This window comes from Brassica rapa, chromosome A07 (assembly GCF_000309985.2).
Source record: "Brassica rapa cultivar Chiifu-401-42 chromosome A07, CAAS_Brap_v3.01, whole genome shotgun sequence".
Taxonomy (NCBI): Eukaryota; Viridiplantae; Streptophyta; class Magnoliopsida; order Brassicales; family Brassicaceae; genus Brassica; species Brassica rapa.
In genome coordinates this window covers 8,866,000-8,877,558 of record NC_024801.2, presented here as the reverse complement: position 1 = coordinate 8,877,558, position 11,559 = coordinate 8,866,000, and the positions used below count along the sequence as shown (strand labels likewise).

General features: G+C 37.7%; 1 protein-coding gene and 1 long non-coding RNA gene across 6 annotated transcripts; one reads left to right on the top strand and one right to left on the bottom strand.

The window, feature by feature from the left end:
• Positions 1–6,893: 6,893 nt before the first annotated feature.
• On the bottom strand, positions 6,894–9,001 carry LOC108869066. 5 transcript variants are annotated; one of them, XR_004449066.1, is made up of 4 exons: positions 8,791–8,999; positions 7,649–8,694; positions 7,500–7,603; positions 6,894–7,450 (listed from the first exon to the last, which is right to left on the bottom strand). It is a non-coding gene; the product is annotated as an uncharacterized LOC108869066 (long non-coding RNA). The 5 variants fall into 5 exon arrangements; XR_004449065.1 differs by having other exon boundaries at positions 7,500–8,694; positions 8,791–9,001; XR_004449064.1 differs by having other exon boundaries at positions 6,894–7,603; positions 8,791–8,997.
• Positions 9,002–9,064: 63 nt separating this feature from the next.
• Positions 9,065–11,393, top strand: LOC103828657 (putative F-box protein At3g23950). The gene has a single exon (XM_009104286.3). The coding sequence runs from the start codon at positions 9,669–9,671 to the stop codon at positions 10,965–10,967; it is 1,299 nt and encodes a 432-aa protein (XP_009102534.1). The 5' UTR covers positions 9,065–9,668; the 3' UTR covers positions 10,968–11,393.
• Positions 11,394–11,559: the final 166 nt, after the last annotated feature.

Here is an 11,559-nt window from a genome sequence, read left to right as displayed (position 1 = left end):
ATAATTTTGAATTCTTGTAATAACAAAAGAATATTATGATATAAGGCTTACATTTTCTGTTTTCTAGGTATAATATAAACTGTATTTCCTCACGTCGGCCAATGGTTAAAATCAGTGAATATTATAAATATTTAAGCAAATTTTATGAAATGTAAAATTAATTTTACTAACATTAAGAAATGTAAAACTGAAGACGTGAGGTGTATATTGGTTAATATATATTGAATTGATGCAAGAATTGGTAATATGAACTTGATCAATACTTTTTTTAACTTGATCAATACTTAAAAAAGATGAATGATATAGTATATAGTTTATCAGACTCCATCCTGATTTAGTAATATGAATCTAATTTTGGAATATAAACTGGTAATTGAATGGTTATCGATAATTAATAATAATTCGTTCCTTTTCATATGTTTATATTCCATGTATTTCATACTTGAGTAAAATGGTGGGTGTTGTATATTTGAGAATGTCAATATTAGACTTACATTTATTGTGGGCCATTAGGTATGCTTGGATATAGGCAATTATTGTGATCCATGATATTAGGAATTTTCATTAACTTTTACGATAACACAAAAGATAAAATCATAGTTAGAATAAATAATGTATAGTTAGAGAAATATAAGGTAATACCAAAAAAATAGCTAAGTCTAACGAAAGGGTCCAAACAATCTTTTTAAGTAGATTTATTAAAACTCCTTCCCTTTTAATAGTATTGATGTGCTTATAGCTCATGAACTTATGCATTCTCTGCATACTAGGAATCTTAAATCAAAGTCCATGAACCTCAAGCTTGACATTTTGAAAGATTTTGGTAAAGTTGAATGGGATTTTATAGATAAGGGCATGAGGCAAATAGGTTTCACTGATCTATGGTGCATATGGATATATAAATGTATGTTGACAGTCTCTTACTCTGTTCTAATTTATGGAGAACTCACTAAAACTATTTATCCTCAGAGAAGAATTAGACAGGGAGATCCAATCTCTCCATACTTATATATCATTTGTACTAAAGGGCTATCACAGCTAATAAAGAATGCAATTCATCAGCAAAAACTCCATGGATATAAAGCATCGCGAGGAGGTCCAGCTATATCCCATTTACTTTTTTGCTGATGATTCTGTTTTTTTCAGAGCAAATCTTGAAGAATGTAAAACCTTAAAGGAGATCCTAACCATCTACCAAAAAGCGTCTGGCCAAGAGGTAAACTACACTAAATCTACGGTAGCTTTCTCAAAAGGTATTCATCTCACTGAACAGCAAATCCTAAAAGAAATGATAGGTGTGGATAGAGTAGGTGGATTTGGAAGATACTTAGGTTTGCCTGAGAGGATAGGTAGAAAATGTAAGGATGTCTTTGAGTTTATAAAGCAGAGAATTATGAACAAAATAGATACTGGTACAATAGATTTCTTTCTCAGGCTGGAAAAGAAGTTCTACTCAAGGCTGTCATTTTTGTCCTTACTATATATGCCATGTCTTGTTTTATGCTACCAAATGGGCCTACTTAACCAAACCACTTCTTACACGAGTAACTTTTGGTGGTCATCATTTAAAGATAGGCATAAAATCCCTTGGGTCAGTGGAATAAAAGCACTTCTTCAAAGGAGGAAGGCGAAATAGGTATAAGAAATATGGAGGATTTAATATTGCTCTCTTAGCCTAGCAAGGTTGGAGATTGATTAGATTTCCCCGTCCATTGATGTCTTGTGTGTTTAAAGCTAAATATTACATGCATGAAGCTAAAAGTTACTCAACTTCAAGCTATGCCTGGCGCAGTATACTACAAACTCAGCATCTACTGACAAAAGGACTGAAATGGACTGTGAAAAATGGAAAAACTATTAGGGTCTGGAAGGACAATTGGATTCGATCAAAACAATTTGTACCAGCACAGGGAGCAGGAGCAGTAAGCCATCCTCATATTGAGGTGAACGATCTTTTCATTAATGGAACCCGTGAGTGGAACAGGAGGTTGATAGAAAGTCTTTTTGAATCCGTCGGATGCTCAATATGTCCTCAACATTAGACCAAGTGTAATGCATGATATATCAGATGTGCGTATCTGGAGCTACAATCGAAATGGAGAGTACAATGTCAAAACAAAATATCATCTCCAAAGGAAAATCTCAATGCAAGAAACTCAACAGCAACAAGGACAGAGTGGAATCTCAGAAGAAGTGAAGAAGTGTTGTTCGGCATTGTGGAAACTCAATCTGCCTCCCAAGCTCAAGACATTTTGGTGGAGAGTGGCACATAACAGCCTTGCGGTTACAATTAACTTAAATAAAAGAGGTGTACATATAGATGATACTTGTCAAAGCTGTGGGGAAGATGCTGAAATATGATGTTTCACTACAGAATATCAAAGGAGATTTGGTCTTTGGCTCCCACATCGTATAGGGTTCAAGACGGAATTTCAAACTTCTCTGCTCCATAACATCAACGCTCTGATATTTCCTGCAAAGCAAGAAGATTTTGAGCTATTGAACTTCCATGTTGGATGGCGAATTTGAAAAATGAGAAACAACATACACTTCCAACAAAAAAGAGAGCATATACTTCAGGTGGTGCATGGAGCGATTCGAGATCAGCAGCATTGGATGCAAGCAATTGAATATGATGAACATGAAGTTCAGAGATGCAGGTTTTCAGATAGGTAAATAATGGATATTGCAGACCTACTACCAAACTCTGCTCACTACTATTGTTTAGTAGATGCATAATGGAAGAAGGATAATGAGGAAGAAGGAACTGGATGGTCCTTCCACAACAAAGAAGGCATTTAAAAACTCCAGGGATCTTCCTCAATTACGCTTACAAATTCTTCCTCAGAAGCGGAGGCGGTGGCTCAATCAAACAGTTGAAATCATTGCAATATCATAATGTGGATTTCATCACTGACTGCAAAAAGCTTATTAATGGGTTATATCAGTTGTCTACTGAAAAACCATCACAAGTGCTTATCACACGGAGGTTTCCTCTATGCTGCGAGACATTCACTTTCTATCAAGATCGTGTAACTATAGTTTCCACTATGCTAATAGCACTTTCCTAGAAAATGTTGATTCTTTAGCCAAGCAAGCTAGACTTTGTAAGCAAAACTAGGCCTGTAACTTATTATCTGAGATCCAAATTCGATCCGAGATCTGCTCTAGATCCGCTTCGAAAATAGGATATCCGGGGTGCCTGGATCCAAATCCGGATAGTAAAATCTTAGATCCGTCTAAACCGAATCTGGATCCGGATATCTTAATTTTTAGGCCCGAATATCTGGATCCGGATCTGTATTCTTAAAACACATTAATTTTTAAATTTTAATAATATTAATATTTGATATATTAATATTTATACATGAATTAATCTTATAATATTATATTTTAATCTTTACAATATTATAGACATATATAAATATATTTATAAATCTTATATAAATATTTAATTGATGTATTATATTTTAAAAATTAGAATTTTTTTAAAAAACATATTATTTTTAATTATGTTACGGATCCAGATATCCGCGGATAATAGAATATCGAGATGGATATCCGAAAACCGGATATCCGGAAACCACGAATCCGGATATTAAATCCACGGATCTGACGGATATTTGGATCCGGATCTGGGTACCCTAAGTTTTCCGGATATCCGGATCCGTCCCAGGTCCAAGCAAAACTACGTAATCACTTGGTTCTCTGAATAATATATTATGTTGACAAAAAAAACATTAGTTAGATTTGACCCCCAAAAAGTCATGAGTTAGTCTTTTTTTTTTCAAATGTAATTTGATACTATTACTCTAAAATGTTGTTTCAAAATAAATGATGCTTAAAGAAAGTTTTGATGTTTAAAAATAGATGATATTTTTATATTTCAATATAATTTTTTATTTTATTAAAAACTGTGTAACCAACGATATTTTGTAATATATTTTGTAATTGGTCAAAAAAAATTTAAATTTATAATTTAGTCTTACTTTTAAAATAAAAGACAAGTTTCTTAATAATTGTATATTATCTTAAAATTTCAAGTATTTTAGAATGTAAAGATTTGACCCCAAAAATACATGATATAGTTTTTTTTTTTCAAATGTAATTTGGTACTACTAAAAGAAGCCCTTCTCTCTCTTGTTTAGAGAGATATACTTTCTCTCTTCTTCCCCTCTTATCAGACTTATATCATTCAGAGGTGGAAGAGAATTATGGGTCTTTTCTATGTAAATAGTATGTTTCGATCAATATGATCGATCGCACGGGTAAAGGTAAATTCCGAGTCCAACCATGATTTCTGTATGGTTCCATGAGCTATTATATCTTAACTCACCATAGCCTTAATATATAATCTGGTCTACTCTTTGATGTTTTATTAAGTAGCGTTTTCATGTTTGTGTTATTGTGTAATCTCGTGTATTTCTCAAGTCTTTATATCTGTCATGTTTCTTAAACATAGGAGCTGAACAAAGAGTTATCCAGAAAACTTGAAGTGCAGACGCAAAGGTTAGAGCTACTAACAGCACAGAATATGGCGATAGACAATGTTTCACCTGCAAAGCAGCCGGATTCTCATGTTGTTCAAGAGAGACCACCAATTGCAGATGAGGGCGATGAGGTACATTCTCTTTCTCTATTATCCTCCTCTGATCAGAGTTCCAAACTCTGAAAAAAAGGAGACAAGATGTTAATCATTTCTCTCCATTCAGGTGGTAGAAAGGGTTCTAGGATGGATCATGAAGATGTTCCCAGGAGGACCATCAAAAAGAAGGACGAGCAAGCTTCTCTAATGCACGCCTTGCTCGGCTATTCTGTACATCCTGTCCTGGCACAGCCACTATGGCTTCTTCTCTTATTGTTTTGGAAGAATTCGTTTAGCTTTTTGATCAAAAAATTGGGTTTCATTAGGCTTGAGGAATATCAAGAAGACAGCATATAGTGAGTGTGATACAGACACTTTGCAAAGAGTTCCAAATGGAGAGAGACACGAAGCGTGAACAGAGAGAGAATTTATATGAGTGCGTTTTTTTGTTGTTTATTTACTTGAATTTTTGTAACTGTTGATTATAGTGCAAGATACTAATTACCATAATAATCCGGTGTAGTTTTGGTTGGACATATATTTTATTTTCCTGTGCTCGTTTTAGTTTCAAGACTCGAATAAACAAATATATAAACTAGATTATTACATAAAATACCTGTTTTAATTTTAATATTAATTGTAAAGTACTTTTATCTTATAAATAAATATAAGTATCTTAAACATTATTAGCTGTAATTAATTAGATCACAAACGAATTTTAACCACCTTTTAAACTTCTCTGCTCCATAACATCAACGCTCTGATATTTGCTGCAAAGCAAGAAGATTCTGAGCTCTTGAACTTCCATGTTGGATGGCCGATTTGGAAAATGAGAAACAACATACACTTCCAACAAAAAAGAGAGCATATACTTCAGGTGGTGCATGGAGCGATCCGAGATCACCAGCATTGGATGCAAGCAGTTGAATATGATTAACATGAAGTTTAGAGATGCAGGTCTTCAGATAGGCAAATAATGGATATTAAAAAAAATAATAATAATAATAATGGATATTGAAGACCTACTGCCAAACTCTGCTCACTACTATTTTTTTAGTAGATGCATCATGAAAGAAGGATAATGAGGAAGGAGGAATTGGATGGTCCTTCCACAGCAAAGAAGGGATTCCTCTGAAAAACTTTGGCGCACGTGTAAACGTTTAAAAACTCCAGGGATCTTCCTCAATTACGCCTACAAATTCTTCCGGAAGCGGAGGCCGTGGCTCAATCAAACAGTTGAAAGCATTGCAATATCATAATGTGGCTTTCATCACTGACTGCAAAAACCTTATTGATGAGTTATAGCAGTTGTCTACTGAAAAAACCATCACAAGTGCTTGTCACTCGGAAGTTTCCTCTATGCTGCGAGACATTCACTTTCTATCAAGATTGTGTAACTATAGTTTCCACTATGTTAATAGGACTTTCCTAGAAAAATGTTGATGTTTTTGCCAAGCAAGCTAGATTTTGTAAGCAAAACTATGTAATCACTTGGTTCTCTTAATAATATATTATGTTGACAAAAAAAACATTAGTTAGATTTGACCCCAAAAAAGTACTTGAGTTAATCCCTTTTTTTAAATGTAATTTGATACTCTAAAATGTCGTTTCAAAATAAATGATATTTTTATATTTCAATGTAATTTTCTACTTTATTAAAAACTGTGTTACTAATGATATTTTGTAATTGGTCAAAAAAAATTAAAATTTATATTTTAGTCTTAATTTTTAAATAAAAGACATGTTTCTTAATAATTATACATTATCTTAAAAACTTCAAGTATTTTAGAATGTGAAGTTTTGACCCAAAAAATACATGTATTAGTTTTTTTTCAAACGTAATTTGGTATTACTAAAAGAGGCCCTTCTCTCTCTTGTTTAGAGAGAGATGCTTTCTCTCTTCTTCCCCTCTTATCAGACTTATATCATTCAGAGGTGGAAGAGAATTATGAGTCTTTTCTATGTAAATAGTATGTTTCGAACAATATGATCGATCTTTTGTTTCACTTGTCGGATTATACATCCAATTTTTGGTAGTGATTTCAATCTAGCCCAGCTTGTTCCTCATAGCTCTTTGTTTTCTCCGGATTGGATTTAACAATAATAGCTCTGATTCTTCTAATCAGAGTCTATGTTGCCCTCTTTCTCTTTAAATTTCTTCCCTATTCCGATTGAGTCCGACAATTCCTTCCTGTTGTTAGATATCCTTGATACTCTGTTCAGATTGGAGTCAATCTTTGCTTCCATTAAGGATTTGGGCAAAGTATCTGTGACACCCGTCACTTTCGAAATAATAAAAAAAATTCGATAAATAATAGTTTATGAAATCTCCATTTATAAATATAAAAGTCAATACAATATCATAAGGCCTAAAGGCTCAATAACGATAACATTCGAAATATAAAGTACGACATAAACCGAAAGTCCAAAATACAAGATAACATAAACGGTAGATAGGAGCCCAAAGGCCCAAAAGCGATAAAACGATAAAAGTGATAGAAGTCCAAAGCTCGATAGTAGTAAAAGCCCAAAAGCACCGGTCCGGTATAATCACTCCTGCTCATCGGTCTCACCTGAAAGGGGAAAGAAGGAGGGGTGAGCGACAGGGGAATCGCCCAGTGAGGTATGGAATGCTAAACCGCAAACCACTGACTGAGTTCATAGCACTACTAAAATGTAGGCCTAGCTCTAGCATGAAACAAACACGGCGTCTATTACACCACACGAAACAATCAACATATGTCTAGTGGACTAGACATGCTACAACCAATGCGATGATAGCATACCGCATTTCCTTATAAGGATATAAATATATATGACTCTACAAGCGTCGTAAGTACAGTAGTCCACTCTGTACCCCGCAATCTCCACAACCAAAGCGGCCTAGTACAAACGTCTCTGTACCCCGCTAAACACACGGCCTAGTACAGATATCTCTGTACCCCGCGATCTCTCAAACAAAGCGGCCTAGTACAAACGTCTCTGTACCCCGCTAAACACACGGCCTAGTACAGATATCTCCGTACCCCGCGTTCTCTCAAACATGCGGCCTAGTGCAATCACCTCTGCACCCCGCAATCTCAACACATGGACTAGCATATATACATATATATATTTAATAGTTCTTAACATCAATCATTTCAATCAACCGTTGAATCCTCTATTATCCTATTTCCGGTTTAACAATCAATATCAATAATGAACAAGCAAGACTCTCAAATAGACTCGATTCACAGAGACGGATCATGTTTCGAAACTAAACTTTCCATAATGGTAGTACTAAACTAGTTCGGGATTTAAACGGAGAAGCCCTCACCTTAGCAACAAGAAGTAGTGGTATCTATGAACTCCAGATGCTCAAATAGACTCCAAATCTGAAACCAGGGCGAAAAATCGAGTCAAAACGCCTTTCGAACGGATTAGAACGGATCGGATCAAGGTTTACGGAAAAGTCAACACGCTGGTCGAAGGCCAACCCAGTCAACTTTGACCCAAGCCGGTCAACCCTTGACCAGATTGGAATTGATTTAAACCAACCGGTTTTATTCAATCGAAATCGATTCCAATTAAACCATCCGGTTTACCTTAACCATCAATTGATTAATTAATTAATTAATCTATCTAACCGGTTTATCCTAACCGAAATCTAATTGATTTAAACCGGCGGTTTAACCTAACCAACTCTAAATCAATTTAAACCAGTCAAACCAACCGGTTGACCGAGTCACCGAGTTGATTCACCGGGTCGACTCGGCCGAGTTGGCGAGTCGCCGGCGAGTCACCGGCAATAGTCACCGGCGGCGACGGCGGAGGGTGGCGGCGGCTTACCGGAAAATCAACGGTGGCGACGGCGGCGAGGCGGCGACGCGGCGGCAGCTTCTCGGCGGCGAACGGACGGTGGCCGGTCACGGCGGCTCCGGCGAACGTTGGTCGGAGACGGTGGCGAGTGGCCGGAATTCGCGGTGGCTCCGGCGGACGGCGACGGCGCGTGCGTTTCACGCCCGCGCAGAGGCAAAACTTCGGGAGGCTCTAGCGGCTTCGTCCGGGCTCCGATTGCAGCGTGGTTGGTGTCTACGGCTTCGTCTCGACGAGAGGAACACGATGGTGGTCTTGCATGCACGAGGTTATCAATGGTTAGGAAGTTATGGGCGATTTACTAAACGGAGACGAGACTGAAACTTAAGGCATGCGGTTTCCGGCTTTACCTCGGGCGGTTATCGGTGGTAGCGAGCTGAACGCGATCACGGCGCACGGTTGCTCCGGCGACGAGCTCCGGCGACCCACTCTCTGTAAAATGATCACACTTCTTCTCTTAGCTCACTCTCTCTCTAGCTCTTCTTCTTTTTTTTTTGTATAGAGTTTGTGAGAAACTAAAATGGATAAATGTGGATTTTTATAGGAAAATACCATGGGCCTCTGGAAATTGATTTGGGCTTCGACCTGAATTCTTTGGGCCAGAATTTGGGTCATTACAGTATCCTTGATGAATAGTTGAATTAAGTTTTTCCAGATAGCTTAGTCGATTGTGTGCAGGTTCAGTAGAGATGAAACTTTCCTGTGAAAGTGTTCCAACAAAATCTTCACAAGTTTTTACTGTGCTATCATCTCCGATGATTTGGTTTGGAACTCCGATAGATTCAGCGGCTGTTAGAAAAAGAAGACTGCAAAAGAATTGTTACATAATGCTCTTCTCTCTCCGGCGGTGGAGAGTGACAAAGATCGGAGAAGTAGCCGCAGAAGACCATGGTGGTGCAGTGCAGTCTAATGGTGGTCGGAAAGTGAATTTTCGCATGGAGTTGAACATGCAGAATTGAAATCTCTCGGAACAGACACGTGTTAACATGTGACGATCTTTTCTTTAGAGCTTATTTAAATTTTGTCTTATTGGACCTCTTCTGTAAAACTGATATCATTTGTTAGGTCTATTGGGCCGAAGTTTAAGGATTTAATAAATTCCAAAAGTTAGACAAAAAAAAAAATAATTGGCACTACTCCTCTAAAATGCTGAGTCGCAATCTTGATTAGATTGTTACAAATACCTAATCGAAGAAATCAAAGAGGGAGGGAGGCCGTAAACGAAAAAATGGATCTTCCAGAGATAGCACTGGTCAACGTCTTGTCGCGATTTCCATTGAAGAGCATCGCGAGATTCAGAACAGTGAGCAAAGAATGGAGATCCCTCATCGACTCCGACTTCTTCAGAGATCAGTACATCTCCTTCAACTCTTCTTCCTCCCTCTCCTGGTCTATCATCCAAACCAACCCTCACAAACTCTCGCTCGAAATCATCGGCCACCATGGTTGCAACACGTGGGGTCTCGATCGTTCTCCCGCTTCTTTCTTGCGTTTCTTCGCCAAGACCACAATCAGAAAACTCTTGGTCTTATCTTGTACCGATGGTCTGGTCTCGATCTGCGCAGAAGCTAGCGATGGTTCTCCTTTGTATTACATCGGAAACCCTTTGATGGAGGATTGGTTTCAACTCCCTCTCCCTCCGTTTCTCTCCTCGCAGGATCTTGATAGTTTGCGTAAGAACAAGCGTTTCAGTGACACTGGTTTCGTCACGAAGATGCGGAGCGGGGTTGTTGTGAGTTACAAAGTTGTCTGGATGCTGACTCACGGTAGATTATCTGATAAACTCGACTTTATGATTTACTCATCTGAAACAGGGACGTGGAGGAAACGACACGTGTCTTGTCCACGCACCACTGACTGGGAAAGACAAGACAAGTCGATTGCTTTGAACGGGGTGCTTCACTGGCTTTCAGAGGATACTCCTAGTTTCGACGCAAGTTCTATTGTAGCTTATGATTTCTATGGAGGTGGTGATGGTGATGAGTGTCGTATCATACATTTTCCCGGTAGCCAGATAGATGAAGTCACTGGAGATAATTTATCTCAACGAGTTTACAGGAGGAGCTTCACAACCTCTGAAGGATCCATTGTGTATTTCAACGAGTTCCATGAGAATGAAACACATACGTTACGGGTTTGGAGGCTGGTCAAGTACGAAGATTGTCCTGAGGCTTGGCAACTCTCTTGGGATCTCAAGTTGACGTCTTTGACTGAATCTGGTATCTGTTATTTCCCCATGGTGATGCATCCTTTGAACTCCGACATTATCTACTTGTGGAACTGGACCGCGAAAGGTTTGGTCTTGTTTAACTTGCGCACACGTGTGTTTAGTGTTCGTAAAGAAGCTGAAGAAGACGGCAAGTGTATGGATGGTTGCAGCTTGAGTTTTAACTGGTGCAGCGAGTATATGGACAGCATCCGTAAATACAATCTCCCAGGGTATCAACGTGGTCCTAACAGTCTCTTTTTTTCTCAGTATGTTCTCCCTCGTTGGCTGTACCGTCTCCCTCGTCCTCAGTCTACTTAGTGTGTACTCTGTTTTGAGTTGAAGTTGAACCATCCCTGATGTGAAATCTAATGGTAGAAGGCATTGAATTCCAAGTAGGTATCAGAACCATTCTAAGCATTGCGATTTGCGAAACCAACCCATCATGCACCAGCGTTGCGGTTTCAACTACAAATCAAACCTTTTCAAAAAAATATATTGCAGATTCGCCTGGTACTTGATTATGTCTCTGAACAATGCTATCAGTTGCAAAGCAGTCAAATTGATTACATTTAAGTATCATTAAACTATTCCACCAAGGACAAGCAAGCATAAGTAATGTTTGAAGGGAGTCATTGCTTATTCGCCTTTTTGTTTTGGAAGAATTCATTTTGTTGTTTTTATCCATGAATTATGTAATCGTTGATTGTCAACATATCCAATTGAATCATTTAAACTCTTTCTACAGATATTTTCTCCTTGTGATTCTGAATATTATAAACTCTTCTACAAATATTTTCTACATACTATTTTTTTGACTAACAAGGAAATTCCGAGTCCGAATAAAACTATTACTGAAAAGAAAATCAAAGCTTAGTAATTATATTATACTAGTATCACCCGGCGTGCTATG